Source organism: Gossypium hirsutum, chromosome A03, assembly GCF_007990345.1.
Source record: "Gossypium hirsutum isolate 1008001.06 chromosome A03, Gossypium_hirsutum_v2.1, whole genome shotgun sequence".
NCBI lineage: Eukaryota > Viridiplantae > Streptophyta > Magnoliopsida > Malvales > Malvaceae > Gossypium > Gossypium hirsutum.
The window spans coordinates 98,770,623-98,798,553 of NC_053426.1; the positions used below are offsets into that span (position 1 = coordinate 98,770,623).

Below are 27,931 nucleotides of genomic sequence, written 5' to 3' on the forward strand. Positions count from 1 at the left end.
TTTTTAGGAAAAGTGGTTAATTTTGGAAAATACTTTCATTGCGGAAGCTTTGTTTGTTGTCATGTTATTCTGAAATCAATTGTTGTTTTTGAAAACGCGCCCTAAAGCTATCCAATTTCAACAGTTAAAATAAGTAATACCTATCTTAGTAATACATATTAAAACCATCAAAAATAATTAAGCGGCCTTATTACATTTAAAAACCCAAAACTTCAAACGTAAATAAAAGGATGTCCAGTTCACCAGAAGAAAATCAAACTTTCAGAACGGGTGGCCACTCCGAATTCCTTCACAGCTCCAAGCCCACTATGGTTGGGGATTACCTGCGTGGATGAAAATAAAAGGGGTGAGTTTGGGGAAACTCAGTGTGTAAGGAAAACCCATTCAAAGCCCAAGTCAGCTCAAGCCTATTGGGCCTAAGCCCATTCAGGTAACAGTGGTACTGGACCAGAGCCCTTTTCAGATTACAATAAACTAGGCCTTAGCCCCTTATTCAGATAACAGTATGGCCCATAGGCCCATTTTAAAATACATGCAACATCAATAACATATGCAAGCCCATTTGGGGAGACTACTCAACCCACCAACCACTACACTCCACCCGTACCAGCCCTACACTCCATGTGGGGAATAGCTCAACCTACCCAGCCCAACACTCCACAGTTGCAGCCTTGCTGCTCAGTTAACAGTAAATTGAGGCAAAGCCTCCAGTACATGGACAAGCCACTTTCAGTACTTCCTCCGTCAATATCCCAATCCCATGCATCAGATAATAACAACATGGCTTGCAGTAAATAACAACAGTCAAACATGCATTTAGGTCAATTTAACCCTAGGGGTATTTCGGTAATTTATCTACTAGGGGTAAAACTGTAAATTTTCTACTTTTTAAAGGTATTTCAGTAATTTATCTATTTTAGGGTTTTTCATGCATATTCCTACTTTTCACGTACTAACAGAATCACGTACCAAGGGTTCTTACCGAATTGGGCTCGTTGGCCCATCATTCCAATTTTGGCCCATTAAGCCCAAAAATATCAAGGGCACAGAAATCATGCACTTTGCAGTCCAAATTTTGCAGCTTACCAAAAACATTAATCGATTTACCTCATGAGCATTCGCACACTCGCAAATCTACAAAATATCGGTTTTCGGCATTTCGGCTTTTCAGCTTTTGCCGATCTAGACTAAGAAAGAGGGTGTTAGTTACACACCTGTTTGCGACGATATGCTGACGAGATCCACGCACGAACTGCCTACAATTGGATTACTAACACATTAATCTAACTATTCAAATACGAACTACGTATTAACCCCTTACAATATTCGGCCAACCACACCTACAGATCATAGTAAGCTTATAAGAAAACAATAAGCAACTCATTAACAAATTTTTGTCAATGTTTACCACATAATCATAATTTCACTGCAAGCTGTCTTTCTGAGCAACAGTCACTAAATTATTTATAACTGGAGCTACGAAACTCCAAATCAAGTGTCGTTAATTTTCCCTGAAAATAGACTCATATATCTTCTATCCATAAAATTTTTAGAATTTTTGGTATGGCCAATCAATACCAGATTTTTCTTAAAGTTTCCCATGTTTCACTGTTTGACTAATCTGACCATTCTTCATTACGAATCAAATTTCTCATTGTAAAGAATTCAAAATATGTTCTCATTTATTCCATTTGACACTAGACTCAACAATCTTTAATTACATAATTTATTCAGCTTCAAATTCATCTCCCAAAATTTATGGTGATTTTCCAAAGTCACGTTACTGCTGCTGTCCCAAGCAGATTTATTACCAAATTCACTCTTTCACACATAACTTGCATGCATGTTATTTAAACATGTATATCACCAATCAATCATCACATATCTATGATTTTACTTAAGTATAATCTCTATTTCATCATTTTAAAGCACAACATGTTAGCCGATTTTTCCCTTTAGCATCTAAGGCACGTGCATGTTCATTTGTTTGGCTCAACTTCACCTATCTTCCATTTTTCATCAAAAGAACATGAAACAACAACCATTTCCTTCATTTTAATTCATGACTAAATGCTCACAACACAACTAAAAACCAAAATATGCTTCAAGAGTTAAGGTAGAATCAAGAAGAACTCATGAACCTCAAAATAAAAGCAAACTACCATGAACTTACCTTCAATTTTTCTTCCCCAAGTGACCGAACATTCAAGAGCTTTCTCCTCTCTTTTCTCTTCTCTAACTTTAGGCTATGATGAACAAAGATGGACAAAACTTTGTTCTTTTCACCCCTTTTTTTTAATAAAATTTCATATTTCATCCATTTAATTCTTTAATACAAAAGACATGAAATTCCCATCTTGGAACATTTACCTAAACCATTATCATGGAACATTTACCTAACCCATTATCATGGAATATTTACCTAATCCATTATCATGGAACATTTACCTAACCCATTATCAATTTGTACAATGAATTATGGATATCAAGTGCTCATATTGTCTACAACAACATGATGGCTGGCCACTTCATGTAAAATGAGAGGTTTGTCATGCAAATCCTCCTATTTTGCACTCCTATTTATTTGGCCACTTCAATTTAGCCTATAGCATTTTCAAACATTTTCACATAAGTTCTATTTCATAATTTCACCCCCTTTTTCTTATGGAACAAAAATTAACTAAAATTGCCGGGTTCTATCTTAACCTTGGGCCTTCTAAAGGCCCACTAACATAATTAAACCTATGCCAACATTCACAGAATTCCCAAAAATTGGGGCGTTACAATTCTAATGCTCGTATTGGGCCTCGAAGGTCCATTTAAGGGACATTTTGAATAATCTCGAAAAATGAACAATGATTGACAACATTTATCTGTAAATGTTCTAAAAGCTCCAGTAATGCTCTGTAACTCTGTTACGATGATGGACACGGGTTAGGGGTGTTATAGACAATGCGAAAATGAATAATAAAAATGATGCTGAATCAATTTTGACATATCAGATTGATGATTGTGACGAATCTAAACTATAAAGGGATATTAACATTGTCTTTATTATAATCCATATTGAGGAATTTGTTGCTAGAATTTATTGCTATTGATATTCATTACTAAACTTTAAGTCAATGATTTTGTTTTGATATTTATATGTAGTCTTGTGGTTAATTTTTTTAAAAAATATGTATTTTGTTAAATACGTAATCTCTAGTATGAGTTGCATCCTTTTTGTGAATTGTGACACTCATTACTTGATTATTGGATATCTTTTTGGGGGGAGAGAAATAGTAGCTGGATGAGGATAACCCACTTTATTACAAGTTAACTTTCAAATGTATTTACAAACTTAATGAGAATAATCAAGTGTTATATACCATATAATATTTTAATTTGAAACAAAGTCCCACTAGGACAATCAATTAGACTAAATGATAGATTGATCGGTTCCAAAAACGAAAATTCTTCTAGATGGTTATATAGTAGAGGCGGGTGCTCCAGAAGAGACCCAAGACATAACTAATAACTAAAACTCCATAAGAGATTCAGATACCTGAAACTAAATATTAAAATAGTGAAAAAAAAGGTAAGTTATGTCAATTCAAGAAAATGTGGAATCGATAATGAAATTGGTCAACAATAGCTTTACATGTAATATTATTGTTGAAATAATGAAATAAAAGGAGAATCTTGAATAAATATATTGAGAAATATAGATATGAAATATATTGGTCAAAATAAAAAGACGTAACTCAAGTACAATTAAATTTGTGGAGTTTTTGGACTAGTAATCCAAATATCTAAATATATAAAGGCAGTTAGTGTACAAATGAAGTAGTTTTGCAAAAACGAAATAAAAATATAAAGGTTTTCGCTAAGCCCTGTCGTTGATTATGAAAAGATATAATATTCTTTTGTGGTGGATGCAATAACCTTTAGATATATTATTGAACTGACAGTTCATGAAAGATTTAACACACGTCTAATGGTTGTTACAACCTTTTATATGAATCACTATATAGTAAAGTTTATATTAAAATCTTTGAAGAATTTAAAATGCTAGAAACATATAGAAATTCTCGAGAAATTGTTCATTGAAATTTTTTGAATATATGTGGTAAATTTGACTTAGTGAATAGTAGTTGAAGGAGGACTGTAAAATGATCCAAAATACCTATTTGTATTTTTATAGAAGAATCATGATTAAAGTTAAATATGAATATTGTTGAAACTCTTAAAGAGATCAAAATATATTTTTCGAAAATTTTCCCTCGCTCATGACTTTAAAAAGATTGGTGATATAAATGTTTAGCAAATACATTCAAATAGTCATTTGAAAAGCTAGTACTCAAGATTGACTATGTAGAATATGAAATATTGTGTGATGTTTTTGCGAGGGAGAGTAAATACGCTTTGTACTCTTTTCCCTTAACCAAAGTTTTGTCCCATTAGATTTTCCTAGTAAGGTTTTTAATGAACCGGCATTTTATACGTATTATAGAAATGTGTACTATTTTTCATTTACTAGGAATTTTTTCCCCACAAGGTTTTATATTAGTAAGGCTTTAACAAAACATATTATCTACTAATAGACATTTAAGGAGAGTCTTATGAATATTTTATTATTAAGTGGATGTCATCAAGACCAAAATAAGTTTTGATATACTTTAAATTCTAATAGTCATTAGAAGTAGAGTTCTATTTCATTTATACTTCTTATGTCTATAAATATAGACTTTAAAGAGGCATTGTAGATTATTTCTATTGATCAATAAAATACTCTCTCTTTTGCTTTCCTATTTTCTTTAATCTTTGCTCTCTGCCTTTTTATTTTATAACAAAAACAATTTTGTTCCCCTCTATCAGTTTTAATTAACTTTTTGAGGTTCATTCTACGTTAATTTAAATTAATTTTTGGATAGTGATTAATAGATTTAAATTGTGTACAATTTGAATTTTTCATAGGGGTGTTATAGTCTTGAAGTTTTCAAATTTCAAAGTGAGCCTATTTTTAGTAAAATTATTTATTCCGCTTAAGATTATTTGTTAATAGGATCAATTATAATGAAACATTCGAATCACCTCTAAAACCCCATAATATTGACTCTTTGTTAAGAGTTTTTCCATATAAAAAATCGCAGTGTTTAACATATTCGGTTTAAACCAACAAAAATGAAGATAAGACACGCCAAATCTACAGTAAGTGGTTATATCAAATCTTCATTAATTTAATTTCATGGAACTCTACTTGCCTAGACGATTTTTATTTCACATTGGCATTGGGGAGGTAAGAACATACATGTCTCATACTGCTATTTCTCCGGTAAAGAAGAGCGGCTAGGATTTGTTTGTGAAAAAAGCAAGATTTACACGGGGGAAGGAATTCTAACACTCGGGTGCTTCAATTTCTATATATACAATGCAAGTGGGACGATCTCCTGTACAAATGGAATCCTAATATTCTATATAAACTGCCTACCATTGATTCTATATCTTGCTTGCACTTCCATGAATAACTAGTAACCCACCAAAACGAAGACACTAACTTGTATCTTCCTGCTACCTAATCCAACGCAGCAGCCGTCGGTCTTAACCTGGAATTTCGACACCAACCATCTCCTCTTTTTACGTAAATTTCCTATACGACTCAGGGAACAACCTTGAGTAAATAACTTCCTTGAGTCTTACTACTAAAGCATAGATGCCATAGGCTGGTAAGTGCATCATTCCGACTCCTAAGTACCTGTTCAGTCCGAAATAGAAGCCGAGACGGAATCATGGTTAGCAATGTACGTGTGTCTGTAGCAAAACAAACATAACAGCAGTGATTTTAATGGAAGCATTAAGTGTGTACCATAACGGAGCATAAGAAGGTGTCAAGTCAAGGAATGGATATGGCCACGGAATGTTAGAATAAGCGTGGAGGACCCATTGGAATAAAACATAAATGCAGGTCCATAAGAAAAAATATGCGACTCGAAAAAATGGTAGCCGCTGCAAGGAAAAGGTAAAAATTAGCTTCGTAATTGATCGCAAGGCATAAGAAGTAAGATGCCGCTATGAGTATCGACAAAAGAAAACTCACCAAGCAATTCAAAATTGTGTCACCAAGTAGGAAAACGACATTGACCGAGTGCATACATATAACAAGCATCTGCAGTTGAAAGAGTGGACATAAATCCCAGATATAAAAGAAGAGCAACTCAACACTCATTACACGAAAAGCTAACTGGCAACAGGTGAAAATTCAGCAAAGTGTTTCCATTTTCTATAACCTAAGTTACTTGATGGTAAAACCAACAATTGAGGCACGGTAAATGATAGTTGCGAATAAGTGCAGGAACCAAAAGACATATAACCAAACTTTTTTTACAATATTTAAGGATATATAGTCTCATAAGAGTCAGAGACAGTCAACAACTTTCATTGTGTTCTGTTGTAATTTGAGAACACTAATTAAGTAAATGTTGCATGCCTGTTTTTTTTTAGGTTTACGGCGCACTGTAATGCTGCATTGTAATAGAGATATTAAGGTAAAATGGTAAAACTTCATAATTCAAATGCTCATACTTACCAATTCAAGACCGTATCCGGAAGTTATAAATGGAAAAAGAATGATCCAAAATACTAAATCAGTGAGCACCGCTGCACCCGCAGAAGCCTATTCAAAGACAGCATATAACAAATCATGAAGTCAATACACCCGAAATTCGAACAACATTGGAAATTGATTAGGATTAAAAAAAAAATACCTGATAGATAATTTGAAAGGTATAAATCCATGGACCAGCTATTTTGCAGTCATCAAAATGTTGGGACTCGTTGGACGCAACTGTAGTTTCTCCAGGAGTGGGAGTTACTTCAGTGCCTTGCTCGATATCTGAACTTACATGATCAGGGCTATCACCAAGAGCTTGTGCCCAGATTTTTTGACATCCGTATATGGAGACTGCAGATCCAAGCTACAATGATAGTAGAGAAGATCGACAAGTTATGAAAGGATATTCTAGCAATCTAAAACTGATGGAACACCGTACTTGGAAACGAACATAGAGAAATGATAAAAACGGTACAAGAGACATACCAGAAAGTATATTGTGACCAAAGTAAATGTCCACCTGTTATAATAAAATATAAACCAAAAATTCAGCAACAATAATATAGATCAAAGGGAAACTCTTCAATTCAAACTCCACGGTGAGGACTCTCATTACAAAAAGAAATAGACAACATAGCTCTGTTATACATGGGTTACAACATGCTCATAATAAGGAAACAATTTCAGACATTTACATGCATGTAAAGTAAAAGAATAGGGTAAGTTGCAGAGATATATGACTCACTGAGTATAAAAGATAAATATGCCAATTCCATCGACAATGACATTAATGACAAGCAATGTTAGAAGTGTGATGAAAGCAAACATTCTAAAAGCAAGCAGCCAAGCAGGGTGAATGCATTTGAAACATGTACTCCAAGCTTCCTCCTCATATATCACCCCTGGAGCTACCTCCTGATTTTCCCTATCCTGATTTCTCGATCTTCTTCGACCTTCGAATTTGCAAATTAAAATTGTTGCTAGAGCCAAATAGGCTAAGAGGAATAATGAACAAACTAGGAACCTCCAATTCAACCAGTAACTCAAGGTGTTGGTTATGGCAGTCATGATAGGCTGCCAAGAATGTGTTGAGGATCCTGTGAAGATAACTGTAATAAAATTAATCCTACTTGCTCCATTGGTTACCGTAGTTTCTTTATTAACATTTCAAATGCAGAATGTTCAAAGAACAATAATGCCTATCTACCCCAAAATCAACTTAACTAAGTACAACATGATATCGTTCAAAAAGGGTAGCTCTTAAATTCAAATAAAAACTGAAAACCAAACAGCTGAAAGCAATTGAATAATCTTCAGCTGCCAAAAGGATAGTGTCTTAAAAAGGAAAAACACAGAAAATCTTTTTGATATAAAATTTAGATAAATATTATTAAAATTCTGGCTAATGTTATAGAATTTTGCAAGGAGCTCTAGGAAGGAATACCATAAATTTTTTTTTTTAAATCACAAAACATAAAATTAGATTAGAAAAATAAACAAGATTCCATACTTTAAATGGTTCTTTCCATAAAGCTGAGATCATATTAAAAATGGAAAAATAGAAGGTTGACATCAAAGAAAAAAGAAAGATGGGCTTTAAGGCGCTTAAAATTTACCTGTGTGGAAGAAATTAGTCAATGAAGCCGGCTGGGGCAGAGGGAAGACCCGTTTGGGCAGGTGATCGGCGGTATTGGGACTTTCTGATTTCTTTAAATTTCAGACAATGGCAATGGCAATGGCAATGGTTATATAATTTGTTATTGTTATTTATTATTGAATTAGAGGTTTAATTGACGAGAAACAAAGATTTCATCCGAAAAAACAGACAGTGAATTCGCAACCACAAGAGAAGACAAAGATTTTCTCCAAAATTCTTGGGACTTGGTTGTCTTCACTTATAATCCAATTATTATATATATATTATAGAATAATAATTTTTATCATTTATTAAAAAAAAGGAAAGATTTTTCAACCTCAACATGCAAAAACAAACTCGTTACATGCTACTTAATTTACTGGATAATCTTGTTAAAAAAACACTATTAAACAATTGTATAACTAATTAACTTTATATTAGTTTACGTTGATGGCGTAGTTAATTACAAACTAAGTGTAAACTTTATTTCTATTTTAATATGCTAAACAAGTTTATGAAAAGACCAAAAAGAAATTATTCTACAAAATACAATAATAATAGCAATTTACTGTTAAGGGATTCTTTTAAAAATAATTTTTATGTTTTCCGCTGTATTTCTCATAATATTAAATTGATTAATAGTCTGAAATAGTTCTTATTTCTATTTAGAATTTTGTAAATAAAAAAGATTTATGATTATGATATAGGTGGTAATTATAAATGTGTTACCATGATTTTTTTTTTAAAGGAGCATGGATGCTTCATACTATAAATTTTTGATAATTCAATCAATATTTTTAGGCAAAACAGGTGATATCTCGATCGGGCGAGAGAACGGAGAAATCCGACTCAATATATTTGACAAATCACACTATATGTTAAACCAAATTGCATCTTCCTCTCCTAGATTTTGAAAAGAAACTTTTAAAACATCAATAGAGATTGAAGAAAAAAATATTGATTTGGAAGCGTAATAATGGTGTTAATAATATTGACCTCCTATTTTATACATAGATAGAATAAGGCCATGCTTTATCCTATCCTTGAATTGTAATGCTACAATTTTACCATAAAAGTTTTCTTTTGATATAATACTTATATTGTAAAATATTTTTATCTAAGTAATAATATAACGAATTGTGGGTGTTAAGTTAAAATTAATTTAATCTTTATACAATTTAAATATCCATCATTACAAATTTGGATGACATAAGACTCCCACCTTTGATTTTGTTATACTAATGTCCCGCCAAACACCACATTGCCTAAAGACCTCATCCATTTACGGAACTCCCTCGTATCTTATTAAAAGCTCTGTTCAGATTTTATTTTTTCTATTTTTACAAATTTCTTTAATTTATTAGTTTTATATTCTAAAATATTCAATAAATTTAGCCTTAATATTTATACATTCACATAAATATTGTAAGTCAAGTTTATTAAATCATTATCAAATTGATATAATCTGTAAACTTTAAGAATTTATTTATTATTATATCAATTAAAATTACGTGCAACTCACAGAAAATATTAACGTCATAGTTAATAATCTTTAATTACTTACTTTCTAAAATAACAGAGATTAAATTACTTTAATTTTTCTGAGAAGAATCAATTTACTTAATTTCAAAATTGAGATGAACTAAATAGATCTTTTTACCAAATTTTTACATATCAAATATTTTTTACCTACATTGTGGATATAGTAAAGTTTTAATATTTTAAAATTAAATATTTATTTCAAATATCATTATTTAAAATAAATATGATTTTTATATATGAATTTTTTTTTTGTAAGTGTGACAAATTTTTATAAAATTAAAATTGGCTCATCTATAACTAAGCCTTCAAACTTAATACAATAATAAAAAAAAATTTCTCTAAATTTTTTACACTCAATTGAGTCCTAAATTAATAAAATCAAACAAATAAACCCTTTAACTAATATTGACCGTTAATATTATCGTTACTATTTAACGATAATATTGACGAAACGATTAACAAACACCGCATTAACACTAATTGCTAACATAACTGTCATATCAATATCAATTTACCGATATGACAATGTCACATCAGCAAAAAAAATTAAAATTATTTTAAAATAAATATACAATTGTCATTCATTTACTAAGATAAATGTTGTCCAAGTCCATTAAAATCTGGACACCCATTTTATCTAAATATATTTTGAAATTATAAAGACATTAAAAAATTATAAAAAATATTAAAAATCTTCTTCTTTCTCATAAATAAGTAATGAGAAAATGAAACAAAAGCAGCAGCGATGAAAAGAGAGGGCATATGAAGAATCCTACATAGATATGTACATTTTCTGATTTTCCTGATGAAGGAAAACGTGTAAAAAATAAATATATAGTAGTATTTGATATATTATGCTTCAAACAGTAAATTTTCGATTTATTGAGAAATTGAAGGACTTAAATGGGATATAAATTTTAAATCTACAGCTACGCAACACAAGTAGCTTGCCGTTTAGGGACATGTATAATCACACCTCTCTTTCTACTCAGCCCCTAATGATGAAATTAATTTCAGTAGATATATATAACTACAGAAATTGCAGCTCAGCAGGCTGACCTTGGCTGATGATCTGCCCTTATAAACTTCATTTTGATTCCCTTCGGAGCCTTTCTGCTATGTTGTCAACAGGTAATAACCCTAGCGGGATCGATGGATCGACCTCTTCAAATGAGTTGTCATCGTAATACTCATCATCAATGATGTCATCACTGCTGTAAATGTCATTTTCATCCTCACTGTAAGAACCACCTTTGAACTCTGCCGAGGAACTACTGGAAGAACCATCTTCGCTGGACAGGACTAATGCTTCACAGGAATGCTCTATGGCCAGAGACATGCCTTCAAATTCCTCCACCTTATCCAGAACAGCATCCGGACCCAAAGCAAGCTCTTCCAATAACAATGCCTTGTTTGACTCGATTGCACGCCTCCAGAGGGACATCATTTTTGGGCTTGATACAACCCTTTGGGAATCAGGTGTACCACTATCATCACTAGATTTGGCTGCAATGCATCAACAAACCTTTAGAACTTGAATATGCATTCATAAAAAATTCAAAACTGCAATACAATGGAACATAACAATCAAGCAAGTTATCCAGGAAAACTAGAAGAGGTGGCCCAGCAGATACTGTCCAATACTATTATTCTATTAACCTTCACCACATGGTAAAAGATAACTACGTCTACATCATTTCAAAATTTAAGAAGAGCAGAGAATGAACTTTCTAGGAATGCTGCTCTTCCAACATATAATACGGGCCATTGCAGCTTTCCCAAATATTTCGACTGTAAACTTGTACATAATAGCCTTTACCCAGAGGATAAAAAAAAAATTGCCTGGTTATCTTGTCAGGCAACATAACTTGAATGCCACTAGAGTCATGCTGCACTGGCTCCTAATGACCAGATAAAACTTCCTTGATTTTAATTGAAAACCATAAATCATATAACAGCTTGGAGTGGGTTGCATAGTATATTCCTTACAAATTGCAGATTCTGTACATGACACTGTTTGTGATAGGCCTTCCATGTAAACCTAATGACAGCTTAATATCTTGATTTTAGGACAAATTTAACCAATAAACTCCCTTGAGAACTTGTAACCTGTCCCTCTTAATTTTCAAAGAAAAACAGTAAAAAAAAGGCACACTAATACTCTCTGTAATGCATACCTGAATTATCTATACCACTTAAAATGTCAGCTTTAACAGGAACTAAATTTGAAGAAGTGTCCCCATACATAGATTTCCAATCCCGTCCTCTCCACATCAAAATTTGTTCATCATCAAAAGATAATAAAACGCAAGGAACCAATTCCTGCCAAATAAGGAAGGACAGGCCACAATTATTAGGCAACCCATAAAGAAATTAGTAGAATGACCAAAAAACATAACAGATATCATTCTGAACTCATATCTTGTCTGTACACTTCATATTCTGACAAGCACCATATGTTTTTATAATGTTGCATTGGAGTATATTAGTTTCTTGTATTTCATATGCTTTTATATAGGATTGTTTTGGGCATGTTTAAGTGTCTGTCAATAAGTAGGAAGATGTATCAGAGTTGAAGACAACATTAAGAAAAAGTTCTTGATGGCATTCATACGGTTTTGCATAAAAATTATTTAATTCAAACTACTAAGTAAAAATCTAGTCATTTATGAAAACTAGTCATTTAATTCATGAAAATATAGTCATTTATCACAAGCTCAGATCTCCTAAAACCAACTCAAGATCCTTTGTTATCTCACATTTTTGCATGAAACAAACGTTACGAATTAATAGTTCCTTAAAGTTTTTTGTATTCTCCTGGTTTTGGTTAATGAGTCTCAAACAAGTCTTCAAGAACGTCAAAACAATTAGGCCTTAAAACAAAGACAAATTATAAAGCCCATGAAATAGCAAAAGAATGCGACGAACCTTTAGCTTAGCACCTATCTTCTTGTAGTCACTTGGTTGCAACCCTTTGCAGTCAATCTTCACCAAAGGGCACTCTTCAAAAGCATCTCTAACATCTTTCACTAGGGAAGCATACATACCATTTTTTGCTGCAACATGAACAAAAAAGGTTACTACTTCTAAAGTAGGCAAAAGCATATGGTAAAATCTCCCTAAAAACCAAGTAACAAAAGCAAACAATTGCCAAAAAATGCAAACCATGCTCAACTAATTGTTGTCTTACCTAATGTACATATGGGTAGAAGAGACTTCCCTTTCTTCCGAAACTCATCTGCTTCAGCTTTTGTCAATCCTTCTGGAGCTTCTTGGATAAGTTTTGGATAGACTGGAGTAGCTGGTTTCCAAAGCATCACTGGGTACTGTGGACGAGTACGATAGTTGTAGTTTCGTCCCCGGAAAAGATAAACAACACCACCAACTCGATGAATGATTTTTCCTCCAGTTTTTTCCTGATGTTAAGAATAAACTTGAGAGAGAAGGAAATAAGAGGTTTGTCTATTTTCCTAAGTAAGACATGTGACATGTCCATTCAAATGCTAAAGGCAATTTTAATATTACACTTAAAGCTATGATCATACACACCTATCTTAACAAACATTGGATGCCAACTTACTTCTAGAAGAACTTTATTTGTTGGAGTGGATAACAACTCTACGATAGGAAACTAACTGGCCAACAGAACATGTTTCTCCTTTTGCAGCACAAATCAATCAAAATATACTGAATCTACATTCTCAAAGGAGAAAGTGTGCGGAGTGCATCCTCTAAAATCACAGAAAGAGATGTAAATTCAATTTCCAAACCACCTGAATTCGACATGTGAGTAATGCAGCAGAATATTGAGTTTCTTATTCCATCATTGTTATCAAAATAAAGACGACTATCATATAAACACCCAAGGGCAATGCTACACAGTTAACAAAAATAGAAATGGGAAACATGGCTCTGCAGGGTTATGTACAATTCAAATGATTGAAAGCAAAAAAGAGTGTTAAAAGACAATTACTTCAATATGACGACAAACATTATCCATGTCCACGGTGGGAACTCCCTTGCACTTGATTTTGCAAACACGACGTCGTTTCCAATGAGTGTGTATCAAATCCAACATGTTATGCGTCAATCCATCCCTCCCTAAGTCCAAAAAGAATACGAATTAATTAAAACACTAAACCCCAAATCAAAAACACCTTCATGACACGTCTACCATTGTAAACTCACCGAGATTAACCTGACGGTTATCGGATAATAGTGGTTTAACCAGCATCTTAATCTCCCATTTCTTCAACGGCTCTCCTAATATTTCCTCTCTCGTTTTCCCTTCCTTAGGATATTTCCCGAACGGAAAGGGGCCTGGCTTTTCCACGTGTTTCACGCCTTTTTTACCTGGGGGAGGAGGGTTAAACGAATCGAAAAGCGGGATATTCTTCTTTGATTTCTTCAACGGAGCCTTCCCTGTCCATGGCCGCGGCATCGTCGGTGGAGCAAAGGGCAAATAAGCTGGCTCTCGAATAGCTATAGGCTCAGCGTTGGGCGTCTCGGAGTAACTGTACTGGAACTCGAAAGGAGCGCCGGGGAGCTTATAGGAGACGCCGTTTTCGCCGACGATGACGCATCGATCACCGTCGGTTGAGATGACGCCCTTTTGGACGGGCTTGCGGTAATTGGAGCGGCGGTGAGGGATGGAGAGGGCGGGGTTTGAACGGGGAACGTTAGTTTTGGGATTTCGACTACGGGGAGGAGGATATTTGGGGATAGGGATGGGAGGGGATGGAGAAGGAGTGGATGAAGTGGTGTCGTTTTGGGGTGGATTTGAAGGGAGGGAAGAGAGGAGGTTGAGTCCTGGGAGTGAGGCTAGAATGGGCATTGAAAATGAAATGTTGAACTTAAGATTGTTTCAGTTTGGAGTTCAAGAGAACGTAGTGAAGTGGATAATTTCTTCCGCCCCTTCGGTTTGAAGAAGAAGGCGATGAGCGAGCCATCCAACCAGAAGATTGCACTAGATATTTTTTTCCCGCTGACAAAATGAAAAACGACAGCGTTGTAGTGGCCATCAACAATCGAGAATTCCACGTCGGATTTAGTGGCACGTTTTGCTTTTCGCAACGCATTGAAAAATTGCACATCATAATCTTGAACAGGTTTCAAAACATAAATATTTTCTTCTGTTTGCTAAATAATGAGATGTTATAATTTTGAACTTACCATTAAATAAATATTTAACAGATATATGAATTTGAATAATAATTAATGTTATATTTATGTGTTCCATCTTCTATTCGCAAACTAGAGAGAAAAAAAAAACATAATTATTGAAAATTAAGGAAAGGACAAATGTTTTATGCTCGATAAATTGTTAAGAAGAATGCAGAAGTAATGAAAATGTTTTACCCCAATGATTGGAAATTTTTGGCTCGTACGAGGTAGTTTTTAAGTTGACTTTTATATAGAACTCTGTTTTAATGAAAATGAAAATGAGATTCAGGTTTAAATGACTTCATAAATCAGCGTATGTATATAATTTTTGTCGTTTTTTTTCTCCGATGCACTGTCATGGTGTTTATGTTGTATTGCAATAAAAAAACATGCAGAACTAGTTCTATTTAAACCCTTCAACTTGTCTGCCTACAAAGTTCAGAGTTTAAAACCATGGTCCTCGTTACACAAAAAACTGAGAATCCTAAACAGGCACTCGCATAACTGAAACGGAACATTGCAGGTAAGCGCTACTTGTTTCCTCAACTGGTCTCTGATTTCTCCAATGCTGCAACAACAAATAAGCAGTCACTGGAACACTGACACATAAAGATGCAGATAAACATGAAAAACTTAGGAGTCGAAGCAAATCAAGGGCAGGGGAGGGAGACAGAGAGAGATTACTGTTGTAGTTCAGAAGCTTCTCGATTAGATCGACATGAGTCATAAGCATTCTCCTACAGCAATATCGAACCAAGCCCAAAGCATCAAGAGCATCGCTGCATGCCAAACAGAAGAAAATTTTATTCTCTGCAAATCAAAGGAATACTTTGGTTCATAGATCAACAGTAATAATTAAATAGGATTATAGTTCATATCAACTTGCAACATAAAATTTACCAAATACATGTTCATTGCTTTGATACATTTCCGATAATCTATACCATTGCCAGAGGTTATACTTTTGTACTCAAAGGAACAGTGACAGCATGCAAAACATGGTTTCCGCAATCAGGAAAACTCCACAATAAGTTCAACTTTCAGAGGACAAAACTCACAAAGACTCTTGTAGTTTCAATGTTTACATTTAGACTTGCATTTTTCGTAATGAGTTGCTTACCGTCATATATTGATGTTCAATTCCGCAAATGGCACTAGTTCAAATAAATCAACGGGGATGCATAACTTAACCATGTGAATGAGGAAATAATAAGATTTTCAGAGGGTCAAAGATAATTAGCTAAGATAATTTTAAAGTAAAAATAAAAAAGGCAATTCAAACCCTGTACCCCCATCCTCAATATTGTATAAAAATAATATTTTTAAAGCTCTTGTCAGACACCCATTAGACACGGGTAAGTTCAAATCCTGTCACTTCCATTCCCCAACCCCAATATTATATAAAAATAAAAATAAAAAGGCAATTTGGATATAATTTGCATTTAGCTAAAGCATTTCTTGCCTTACAAATATATCCCTCCAACTCCAGAACTTTCACCTTCTCTCTACCAATCAAGCAAGCCATTTCCTCCCTTGAATTTTCATACAATGTTGAATCTCCAAGGACTATTTCAAGCATCTCCGTTTAAGTGACTACAATCTTGCTTCAAAATGTTTCTAATTGTGAATGTTTTGCACCACATAAATCACTAAAACAGCCAATCAACCAAAATACAAAACAGAGGAAAAACAAAAAGAATTACCAAAAAGGAGAGTCTAGTACTAGCAACATTTATGCAAGAACTTGTGGTCATACAGAGCTTCTTTATCACATTTACCTAGACTTCCAATGCCTTTCAAGGTAGATAGGGCACCATATGCCCATGTTTATTCCAGCCTTATCAGTTGGCATAACCAGGTACAATGTGGAAAACAAAAAAAAGCTAAGGTTAACAGTCAAAAGTAAACTTGGAGAAGGGTTTTCAGTTGAAAGCTCAAAGGCTACTCTCTACCACATGAATCTTTCGAGTACAAAAAAGTAACTTGTAATTGAGAATTCATGATTAGAGTTTTCACCATTTGTTCGCTATTTTTCCTAGACTGATTTGTATAAGGTGGAAAGTTGGTACTCATACAGGCAAAGGCTTTTTGCCTATTTCACCAAAAATATTATCGATTTCCATTATAAATAAAATGAACATCAATACATCACATTGTACACGACTGAAGGTTTGAGGAACCAATTCCTAACTACGAAAGCAGGAATGTATCTGTATTTTGTGGTTAAGGAGATACAGAATATTCCTAAAAACTTCAATTGCCCAAAAAAGAAAAAATATTTTTGGTTGATACAATGTCTAGACAACCCATAATCCCCCAAACCCCAAAGTGGACCCAAATAAGATTCCTTAAGTGCTCTTAAAAGATATCCATCAATCAAACACACCAGTTTCGGGCGATTTACACTGAAAACAGAATATTCATGGCAACGATGCAGTCACTTAATTGCTTCAGAACTATTAAATAAGAGATAGATTGATGCAAACCCTTCAGTATAGTCGGCCTGGAGAAGATCAAGGTAGGTGTCCCATTTGTTACCAATAACCTGCAGATACGGAATCCAAATATAGTAGTTGAGAAACAGATTCACCAAAGCCCGAACCCACTTGAGAAGTACGAAAAATACCTTCCCGCATGTGAAGCAACGGACTGGGATTATCATCCTGCTCGGCTAATACGTCTTTTTCTTCTTCGTCTTGTTTTAAAGATTTGCCCTAGCTAGTTACACCCACTGCTCCCTTTTTCGCTTTGCGCGCTCTCGTCTTCAGCCCTACATGGCTTTAAGTACGGGGGTTTGCAGTTTTCACGAAAATACCCTTGTTCTAAATTTGACTTGTCCAAAAGTGCCTGATATTATTCCAACTCAAAAAGTTCGGTTTAATATTAAAAAAGGAAAGAATAAGTTTGCTTTTAATTTGTTGACTTAAATTTTTATTTTTATTTTTAGACATATTTTTTTTAATAAGTTTATATTTTTAAAAAAAATTATAAGAGTTTTAAGTTATTGTTATTTATATTATTAATAAAATCTTTGATTAAATTGGTGCCACATGTCAATTGGGCACTAATTAAATAAGGAAATTACAAAAATTAAAAAATAAATAAAAATATGCATTTGGTGGAATTTTAACCCATGTCAATTACACTAAAAAAATTATAAATTCACCATTTAACCAAAAATTTATTTTAATTAAGTTATACATTTTAATTTTGTTATGTAAAATTTATTTTGATTAATTTATACATTCTAACTTTTATGTTCTAAAATTGTAATTTCTATTATTTATTATTTATAATATATTATTTTTAAACATATATCTAGATTTTAAATTTTTATTTTTCACACCCATATATGTGTGATAAGATTTCTAATTATTATTGCTATAAATAGAAGAAAGAAAATATACACATGAATATCTTAATATAATGGGCTCGTGGGCCTAATGGCTCGGCCCACTGGCCATCAAATGGGCTCATCCAAAAAGACAGGAAAATATTAGGACTTGAATTAAACCAATAATTAACCGCCACTTGGTAAACAATAACACGTTGGTCGGTTGTGAAACACGAAAAAGAAAAGTTGACTAAAGTGATGACTTCTTCACAGAAAAAACCACTGTTCTATGCTGTGTCTCCATCCTAATTTAATTCCACTTCTAATCTTAGGAATTCGGAGAAATCAAAGATGGTGGCAATTGCGTAATACATTCTTGTATTTGAAGCCGCCGATTAAACCGAAGCTCGTGACACTTTCATTCAAATGAATATTTGTCGCTGAGACAAAACCCTCTTTCTATTACCAGGTAAAAATTTTATGTTCGATTGCTTTCAACTTCTGCATTTTTTTTTGATGATGGAGAGAAAAAAAAAACCCATTTCTTGATAATCTATTCCGGGGTTTTCGTGATTGTTTTTGTTATGTTGCTTTTCAAATGGACATGCTTTTGTTAACTCAATCCGGTCTTGGTTTTTGCTTTGTAAGGAAAATTTTGTCTTCTTCTGTTTTTTATTCATATTGTGATAAAGAACAAGAATATTTCTGCTCCTTTCGAACTCCTGATTTGAATTGAACATTCTTTCAAGTGAGCTACCCACCAAAGATTTGATTACTTTCTCTTAACTGGATTTGGATCCAATTATGTCTTTGATTCTGTTTGTCCAAAGGTTTAGTGGTTCTTGTTGCATACTTTAGGACCGTATTCATCTTATAATATGTAGTGGTTTTGATTCTATTTTGCTATCTGATTGTGCTGGTTTATTTGCTTGCGCTTGTTATTTCATAATCGTAGGTTGAAATAGACAGGCGTTACTAATAGTGTCCACCGAAAATTGGGAATTGCATCAGTGTCCAAGACATGGGATCTCAAGAACCAAAGGCTGTAACTATTAATGTAACCGGATTTAAGAAGTTTCAAGGGATTGCTCATAATCCCACAGAAACTATAGTTAATAACCTCAAAAATTTCGTTGAAAGCAAAGGGTTGCTGCCTGCTGGTGTTACATTAAGGAGTTGCACTGTCCTTGAGACTGCTGGCAATGGTGCTCTTCCCGTGCTTCTCAAGGTCTTGGAATCTGGCATCTCAGGGATTGACACCAAAAACGAACTTGTTATATGGGTCAGTTCCTATTATTCAGCTTTATTCATGTCTTGAAATGTACTCCTGTCTTGTAACATGCCCGTTGATCTAATAGACCTCAATTTTATTGTGTCTTTAGCTTCACTTGGGGGTTGATGGCGGAGCACAAAAATTTACCCTCGAACAGCAGGCTGTAAATGAAGCTTCTTTCTTTTGTCCTGATGAACTAGGATGGCAACCAATGGTGGGTTATGGATGCTCTTCTGTCAATCTTAACAAATGTTTCTCTGTTACCCTATTAATATCTATATCCTTGTGTTTATTGTTTCCCTTTGATGTCTGCAGCGACAGCCCATTGTTACCGACGATGGGGGAATCTCCCGGAAACGACAGGTACTTTCTCATCTGTCTGTACATGTTATTTAGAGTGCCTTTTACGAACCATTAATCAAAGAAACCTAAGTCGTGCCTACTGTCACCTGGTAGTACTTATTGAGCATCTTTATTTAGTTGCAATTACAGCTGAAATATTTAACACCATTGATGCTTTATCTTTTTCAAATATTAGATATCAGCTGTTTCCTGTCTTCCCTTTTTGGATACTGTGTTTAACATAGTGAATCTTTTGGTTCTTGCAGACGACTTGTTCCATTGAAGCAATCCTCAGGTTCTTAAAGAACAAGGGCTATGCTGCGACGACATCCAATGATGCCGGCCTTTTTATATGCAATTATGTATACTATCACTCTCTCCGGTTCGCCGAACAGAAGGGTCATAAATCTCTATTTGTTCATGTTCCCCTCTTCTCAACAATCAACGAAGAGACACAGATGCAATTCGTCGCTTCTCTTTTGGAGGCCATTGCATCGACCTGCTAAACATTAAATGATTCAAATGATATATAATTATGCTTTATATTTATGCACGTAATTCTCTGATATCACAAACTATAAAAAATGATGGGACTTGGGAGCTTTCCCTTTGCCTCCCCACCACCCTTTCTCTCCACCATTGCTCTTGCTTCACCTTTGTGTTTCTTGTGTGAACTGTATTTGTTTAAGTGGGTTTTATGCAATGAAATTAGCTGCATTTGAACCTTGAAATTTTGGAAAAGTATGACAAGTTATAATGGGCAAGTTGCCATTTTCTTGTTGACTGCGGTTATTGGGTCGGTCGTTTGATGTGAATGTGGTTTTGAGACGTTTACTGCAAGCAAAGTACAAAGCCCTCGCGTTTATTTATCACTATCAACCAGATCTCAAGGTAAAGCTGCAATCCAATCCATATATTGCATTCAAAGTGAAAAATGGAGTTTACGTTATCTCATATCCAAGAATGTTGGTTCAACTTTTCGGGATCTACCATGATAGAAAATTCCAAATCAAATATTTTGTTTTTATCTCGATATATTTACTAGAAAGACTCGGTATTAATAAAATTTGAAGTAATATTGTTTAAATTGAACTGATCAGTACAAGAGGAAGAATTAAGAATTGTTCAGAGCACCATTTCCATTAGAAAAATTACATCAATATAATCTGATTGAATCAAGTTAAAAATAAATTGAATTCATAGAACAGAACAGATTAAAAATCGATAATCTAATCAGTTACACCATCATAAAAACCTTAATTTGAATATCAAGTTCAGTCGGTAAAAAACAGCCCGGCCCGCCGGGATGCATCTTCCATAGATTCTTATTTCTGTTGATAGCTACTAAATTGTGTGTAGATGGCAACATGATCAGAATGTTGCACGATCGATGAGGCTAAGTGGATTTTTGTCGTTGATACGTACGTTGCCAATCTTGGCACAATCGAATTACAGGGCCTTTACATCATACCGTAATATAAACGCTGATCTGGGTGTTTACTACAAAAACAAAACAATTAATGAATTAATCAGATCCAGGCGTCTCGACGATGCCCAGAACCTTTTCGATCAAATGTCTATAAGAGATAGCATTACATATAATTTGCTAATTACTGGGCACGGTCGATATGGGAATCCAAAGCAAGCACTGTATATTTATAAGGAAATGGTTTCACAGGAAATCCAAGAAACTGGTCCTACATTTTCGTCTGTGATTACTGTTTGTGCGAATGAGGGGTTTTATAGAGAAGGTATTCAAGTTCATTGCAGGGTGATTTCACTTGGGTTTGGATTGAATTTGTTTATTGGGAGCTCACTTGTTAACCTATATTTTCATATGGGACTTGTTGATGTCGCTTGGAAGTTGTTCGATCAATTGCCTGAACGGAATTTAACCGTATGGAATTTGCTGTTAAACGGGTTTTTGGAGCTTGGTAAAATAGAGGAATTATTTGGGTTGCACGACCAAATGAAATGGGAGGGTGTCAATCCAAATGGACTTAGTTTTTGTTATTTAATTCGTGCTTGCTGTAATGCGAGGTTTCTGGACGAAGGAATGCAGCTGCATTGTCATGCGATTAAAGCTGGATGGGTGGAATGCAATGTTTTTGTTGCCAATGCTTTGGTGGACTTTTATTCTGCCTGTGGGAATTTCATTGATGCTAGGAAAGCGTTTTTGTTAATTCCTGTTGAAGATGTGATATCATGGAATTCCATCATTTCTGTATATGCGGAGAATGATTTGTTGTATGATGCTATTGAATTACTTAGTAGGATGCATTTCTGGGATAAAAAACCTTCAATTCGTTCCATTGTGGGGCTCTTGAATTTATCCAGTAGAAGAGAGGATATTCTGTTAGGGAGGCAAATTCACTGTTTTATAACAAAAGTAGGGTTTGATTTAGGGAGTGTTCATATTCAGTCAGCGTTAATTGATATGTATGGAAAATGTGGTGAAATTGAAAGCTCTCTGTCTGTATATGAGAGGGCATCTAAGAGAACTTTGGAGTGTTGTAACTCATTAATAACCTCCTTTTTGCACTGTGGTATCACTGGTGACGTGTTTGAGATTTTTGTTTTGATGATTGATGAAGGAATTAGGATTGATGAGGTTACTCTTTCTACGACACTAAAAGCATTATCACTGTCTACTTGGGCTAGTTTGGACAGCTGCAGACTGTTGCACTGCTGTGCTATAAAATCCGGTTATGAATCTGATGTCGCAGTTTCATGTTCTCTTATTGATTTGTATTCAGGATGTGGGCATTTTGAACTCTCCCGCAAGGTTTTTGAAACCCTTCCTCTACCAAACATCTTCTGCTTTGCATCTATAATCAATGGATATGCCCGAAATGGTATGGGCAATGAAAGTGTCAGCCTGTTGGAAGCAATGATCCACAAAGGCCTAGTACCTGATAAGGTGACATTCTTATGTGTTCTAAATGGTTGCAACCATGCAGGATTACTTGAAGAAGGAAAGTTTGTGTTTAACTTGATGAAATCTTATGGCATTTGCCCAGAACGACAACATTTTTCGTGTATGGTAGATCTTTTAGGCCGTGCAGGTCTAGTGTATGAAGCTGAGGAGTTGCTGCAACAGTCACCAGGAGGGGGTGATTCTGTAATGTGGAGCTCATTGCTGCGAAGTTGTAGGGTCCACAAGAATGAAATAGTGGGTAAAAGAGCAGCAAAAGTCTTGATGGAGCTTGGTCAGGATAGTTTTGCCATTTATTTGCAAGTGTCAAATTTTTATTCTGAAGTTGGGGAATTTAAAGCCTCATTACAAATCAGAGAACTTGCCATGGCTAGAAAGGTGATGAGGGAGATTGGTCACAGTTCAATTGAGGTGAAGACTTACAGTTAACATACTTTTCTTATACTGCTAAAATTTACCTCGCATTGTCATCCAGCTGGGAACTTTGGAACAGTGCTTGCTAGTCTGTTCCAGCATTATTTCCATGAAAGTAAAACCTGTTTGTGAAATCTTCATCTTCTACTTAAATCTTCTAAAGATCTGTTGCTTTAGCTTGAAGCCTTGGCTTGTAACTGGAAAAGGACCCCTTTCCCTCCTGATTCGCTAATTCAAGTTTCTTTTTAAGGTACTGATTGCCCCACAGAATATCCATGCATGCATGCATGGTGTTTTTTTTTTTTTTCATTTCTCAATTTATAAAATATGGTTCACTAAATAATATAAAATAATACACTTTGTTGATTCATTTATCCACTTCCCTGAGAAATATAGTGAGAGGGATTTTACATAATCCATTAACATTTTGATTGGTGAAATGTTGCCTACTGGTTGAAGAGTAAAGCAAACAACTTAAAAATAAATTTACCCTTGTACTTCAAGTGTGGGCATGTAGAAAATGTAGCACCTTCATCTACTTTTAAGCCAAGCCATATAGCCCACAAAGCTGCTCTTTTCCAAAACTAATCTGCATATATAAATTAAACCAGTGCCTTATTGGATTTATGCAACTCAATCAATCTTCCAAATAGACAAAAAAGAACAAATCATGGATAAATTATTCCTAGTTTCCTTCCTCGGTTTGCTGATCACACATGCAGTTGGCGGAAACATGTTATACGACAAATTCAACATACTTGGAGAGCTTGAAGACCTCGACATAGCTGAAGAAGATATGGAACTCTTTGAGGGCCCATCTTGGATAAGTGAACGCGGTGGCAAGGTTCTTGTAAATGTGGATAGCTTTGGTGCGGTTGGGGATGGAGTTTCTGATGACACTGAGGTATATGCTTGAGAATTTCTTTTGAGTCCCTTGCAAATTACCTTGATGGTTATTTTAGGAAACATTGAAATTACAAGTTTTACTGATAAAGACTGCTAGGCAGTAATTGGCATTCTTGGTTTCTATGGGTGTTTGAGACATGACCCTTCTCAAGGATTAGGCAAATAGTTTTCTCTGAATATCATTTTTTTACTAACTTATGCCTTTGATCTGATCTGGGAATTTAAACATTTTGTGTATTACTGTTTGGCCAAATATATTTTCATTGTCATCAAAATAAGCTAATTTCTAATTTGATAGATTGGCATTTTGTCTTTCTGCAATATTTTATCATAGGCATTTAGAAAAGCATGGAACACATCGTGCTCTACTTCAAAATCAGTTCTCTTGGTTCCTCCTGGACGCCGATATTTAGTTAATGCTACGAGGTTTAAGGGGCCATGTGAAGAGAGGTTGGTTGTTCAGGTAATATCTATGTACATCAAATTGAACTTAAAGATATAACATCTCCATTATCTTATATCTATGTTACAGATTAAATTATTGCCAATATTGATTCTATGTTGATATCAATTTTAACTTTAGTTGCTGTAGTTTTTTCTGTTTGTTATCATATTAATCATTATTGTTATTATTCAGATTGATGGAACAATAGTAGCACCGGATGAACCTAATGACTGGGACGCAAATCTTCCACGAAACTGGCTTGTTTTTTCTAAGCTGGAGGGAGTAGTTTTCCAAGGAAATGGAGTTATTGATGGCTCTGGCAGCAAATGGTGGGCATCTTCTTGCAAAAAGAACAAGTCAAATGTAATTCCTTTGGATTCTCTTTAAAAATTCTTTCATGCTCAATTTACAAATCAAACAAGTAGAATATTAACATATTTTTTCGTCTGTTTGCTTTTCCTTTGGCAGCCGTGCAGAGGGGCACCAACAGTAAGGACCTTTCTCCACAATTAATAAATCAATTATGCTAAGATGCTTCCAATAAGCAGCATGCCGAAATTGTGCAAGTGAACTATCAAATGGATCTCAAATTAGATTTAACATATGAGTTTGTTGCAGGCACTGACTATTGATTCAAGCTCATCTATTAAGGTAAAGGGTCTTACCATTCAGAACAGCCAACAGATGAATTTCGTCATTTCCAGGTGTGAATCTGTTCGAGTATCTGAAGTTCAAGTCTCCTGCCCAGGAGACAGTCCGAACACTGATGGGATCCACATCACTGGGTCAACTAACGTCGTTCTTCAAGACAGCAAAATAGGGACAGGTTCTTAATCCTTGTCTTTTGTCCTTCCATGCACCTGTTTTATTGTGAAAGGATACCTTTTAGAAATTATATCACCAACAATTATATATGTGCATACTGACTCGTTAATTATGGTGACCATGCATATGAAATTCAGGAGATGATTGCATCTCAATTGTTAATGCTTCATCTGGTATCAAGATGAAGAGAATATATTGTGGACCAGGACATGGAGTAAGGTGTGTTCTAGACTTCCAGTTAGAGCCTATAAACAGCTGATTGTGTCCTCATCTACTTAGGATACAGTGTAAAGTGATTCTTATATCTTTTACTTCTTTGATTTAATTTGCTTCTTAGCATTGGGAGCCTTGGGAAGGATAACTCAACTGCCGTTGTCACAAAGGTGGTCTTGGATACAGCACTCCTCAGGGAGACTACAAATGGTGTCAGGATTAAAACTTGGCAGGTATTTTGATGACATATATATTCTGAATCTAGCACCATGTATTGATAAGAATATGCATTTAGTCAGTATCAGGAAAGTAGAAAGTAAAAAGACTATAAAGGGGCTTCAGTCGTCAATACGTCAATACCTTAAAATATCAATATTATAGCACACTTAACAATTAGATGCTCTTTCTGAGTAAGATATGAAGCCTGATATTTTCTTCTTTGGGGAGGAAGCGGGAAATGAGTGCCATGGTGGGTTCAATACATGACTTTCTTTTCCCTGAATATGTTAAACACACAATTTGACTTCATCCCCCCCCCTTTTTTCTCTCTCTCTAAAAGTTTTAATACACAATTAGTATGTTCTTGTGGTTCTCTTATAAAGGGTGGTTCCGGTTATGTCCGTGGGGTGCGTTTTGAAAATGTAAGGATGGAAGATGTTGCCAACCCCATCATTATCGATCAGTTCTACTGTGATTCGCCGAAAACCTGCCAAAACCAGGTGCATTATCCAAATTCTTGCCTGTCATATCTAAATTTCTCAGTGTCTTTAGATCAAATTTGCATCCTGAATCTTGCAGGAGGTTCTCAGCCAATGTGAACACTGATCACATGATTCTTGTTCTTGTTTCTTGTTTTTTAGACATCAGCGGTGCAAATAAGCCAGATTATGTACAGAAACATTAGCGGGACAACAAAAAGCAAGGAAGCAATGAAGTTCGCCTGCAGTGATACGACTCCCTGTAGCAATATAGTCCTCAGCAATATAAACTTAGAGAAGAAGGATGGCACCGCAGAGACCTACTGCAACTCTGCTCAAGGCTTTGGCTACGGGATCGTTCATCCGTCAGCGGACTGTCTAAGTTCCAATGACAAAGGCTATATTCTCATTGATCATAAAGAAAATTCTGAGCTTGCTGAACCGAGCAGAGATCATATTGTTCACACCGAACTCTAAGCAACCCGTAAGGCATATCAATAACACTGTTATAGTATATCACTATACAAGTAACTTAAATAGAGCAGCAAGAGGCCCGATAGAAGGTTTGAGGCACATGTTAAAATTTTTATGGGAAATTGCGGATGTAATTGATGTTGTGCTCAAATTGCATTGAAACTAATCCACACATTAGCAAGGATATGTAAAATGCGGCTTGTATACATTGCAGAAGAAACTCAATTTAATAAAATTATGTACTGAAGTTTTAGTTTTATTTTTTTACGACTTTATCCGACTTTCTGCAACATGACACAATTATATAACAAGAAGGCATATGGAAAAATAATTAAAACATGACATGAAATATGATAAGAAAAAATAACACAAACACAATATGAATATATAAATGTCTCTTAATCTATATATACAAATTACTAAAGAATTAATGTTTATAGAAGTATAAAATATTAAAAATATACAAACATAGCATGAATACATGAATTATCAATGAAAAATAGAATCCTTTCAAAAGAAGAAATTTTGTAACTCCTTTTGACTTGTGTTACTTGGACTCGGAATATTCTTTTTTTTAAATGTATATTTACATATCCAAAAATAATCCTTGCCACCACATAAAACAAAGCTGCTAAGATCAATATCCTACTCTTTGTTTTTGTCCAGAATTTCAATTTTTTTTCAGGTTTCTCATCCCCTCTTAGACCTTTGGTAAAGGGTATATAATAATATATAATATATACGTGACCTTAAAACTCAACCCATTCGACTATATTATGTGTTCGATATATATGCATGTTTGGATGTGGGAAAATACACCAGAAAACATGTGGCTCTTAAGAGATCGATCTATGTGCTTGAAATAGCTGAAACTGCAAAGACAAACAAGGACCACTGACCTCCAGATCGACAAATTTTCAACAAAAAAAGAACACATATATATTATATTATTCTTTTAGGTGATGAATTAAATACAGGCATAAACAGAAAAAGGAAGGAAAAAAAATGGAAAGTTGGTTGCTTGAAGAACCACATACTCATAAAAAAGATTGCCTATCAGCTTTCCTCTGTTGGCAAAGTGACAAAGTTCGTGACTTGTGGTGTAATAAAAAGGAAAAAAAAAACAAAACCGAAAGTGG

At 34.5% G+C, this 27,931-nt stretch overlaps 6 protein-coding genes across 7 annotated transcripts; 3 read left to right on the forward strand and 3 right to left on the reverse strand.

The window, feature by feature from the left end:
- Nucleotides 1-5,129: 5,129 nt before the first annotated feature.
- LOC107887690 (uncharacterized) lies at nt 5,130-7,688 on the reverse strand. The gene is made up of 7 exons (XM_041099615.1): nt 7,338-7,688; nt 7,079-7,112; nt 6,747-6,956; nt 6,569-6,655; nt 6,080-6,148; nt 5,849-5,988; nt 5,130-5,737 (listed from the first exon to the last, which is right to left on the reverse strand). The coding sequence occupies exons 1-7, from the start codon at nt 7,658-7,660 to the stop codon at nt 5,620-5,622; spliced, it is 981 nt and encodes a 326-aa protein (XP_040955549.1). The 5' UTR covers nt 7,661-7,688; the 3' UTR covers nt 5,130-5,619.
- Nucleotides 7,689-10,533: 2,845 nt separating this feature from the next.
- LOC107886563 (CRS2-associated factor 2, chloroplastic) lies at nt 10,534-14,998 on the reverse strand. Its single transcript, XM_016810562.2, has 6 exons — nt 13,959-14,998; nt 13,744-13,871; nt 12,961-13,186; nt 12,699-12,826; nt 11,948-12,092; nt 10,534-11,276 (listed from the first exon to the last, which is right to left on the reverse strand). The coding sequence occupies exons 1-6, from the start codon at nt 14,602-14,604 to the stop codon at nt 10,858-10,860; spliced, it is 1,692 nt and encodes a 563-aa protein (XP_016666051.1). The 5' UTR covers nt 14,605-14,998; the 3' UTR covers nt 10,534-10,857.
- A 325-nt stretch (nt 14,999-15,323) lies between these two features.
- Nucleotides 15,324-17,809, reverse strand: LOC107886565 (DNA-directed RNA polymerases I, II, and III subunit RPABC5). The gene is made up of 4 exons (XM_016810565.2): nt 17,560-17,809; nt 17,420-17,478; nt 15,618-15,712; nt 15,324-15,501 (listed from the first exon to the last, which is right to left on the reverse strand). Exons 1-4 carry the CDS (start codon nt 17,593-17,595, stop codon nt 15,476-15,478), a joined length of 216 nt encoding a protein of 71 aa, XP_016666054.1. The 5' UTR covers nt 17,596-17,809; the 3' UTR covers nt 15,324-15,475.
- A 657-nt stretch (nt 17,810-18,466) lies between these two features.
- Nucleotides 18,467-20,613, forward strand: LOC107886564 (pyrrolidone-carboxylate peptidase). The gene is made up of 5 exons (XM_016810564.2): nt 18,467-18,736; nt 19,223-19,549; nt 19,650-19,754; nt 19,856-19,903; nt 20,149-20,613. Exons 2-5 carry the CDS (start codon nt 19,289-19,291, stop codon nt 20,386-20,388), a joined length of 654 nt encoding a protein of 217 aa, XP_016666053.1. The 5' UTR covers nt 18,467-18,736; nt 19,223-19,288; the 3' UTR covers nt 20,389-20,613.
- Nucleotides 20,614-21,272: 659 nt separating this feature from the next.
- Nucleotides 21,273-23,484, forward strand: LOC107886566 (putative pentatricopeptide repeat-containing protein At5g09950). The gene has a single exon (XM_016810566.2). It carries the CDS (start codon nt 21,273-21,275, stop codon nt 23,244-23,246), a length of 1,974 nt encoding a protein of 657 aa, XP_016666055.1. The 3' UTR covers nt 23,247-23,484.
- LOC107886567 (probable polygalacturonase At1g80170) lies at nt 23,347-27,051 on the forward strand. 2 transcript variants are annotated; one of them, XM_016810568.2, is made up of 10 exons: nt 23,347-23,481; nt 23,954-24,135; nt 24,472-24,600; nt 24,775-24,945; nt 25,051-25,071; nt 25,201-25,408; nt 25,545-25,626; nt 25,745-25,853; nt 26,223-26,339; nt 26,481-27,051. In XM_016810568.2, the coding sequence occupies exons 2-10, from the start codon at nt 23,965-23,967 to the stop codon at nt 26,793-26,795; spliced, it is 1,323 nt and encodes a 440-aa protein (XP_016666057.2). In that variant the 5' UTR covers nt 23,347-23,481; nt 23,954-23,964; the 3' UTR covers nt 26,796-27,051. The 2 variants fall into 2 exon arrangements, with proteins under 2 accessions (XP_016666057.2, XP_016666056.2); XM_016810567.2 differs by lacking the exon at nt 23,347-23,481 and having other exon boundaries at nt 23,542-24,135.
- The last annotated feature ends 880 nt before the right edge of the window (nt 27,052-27,931 follow it).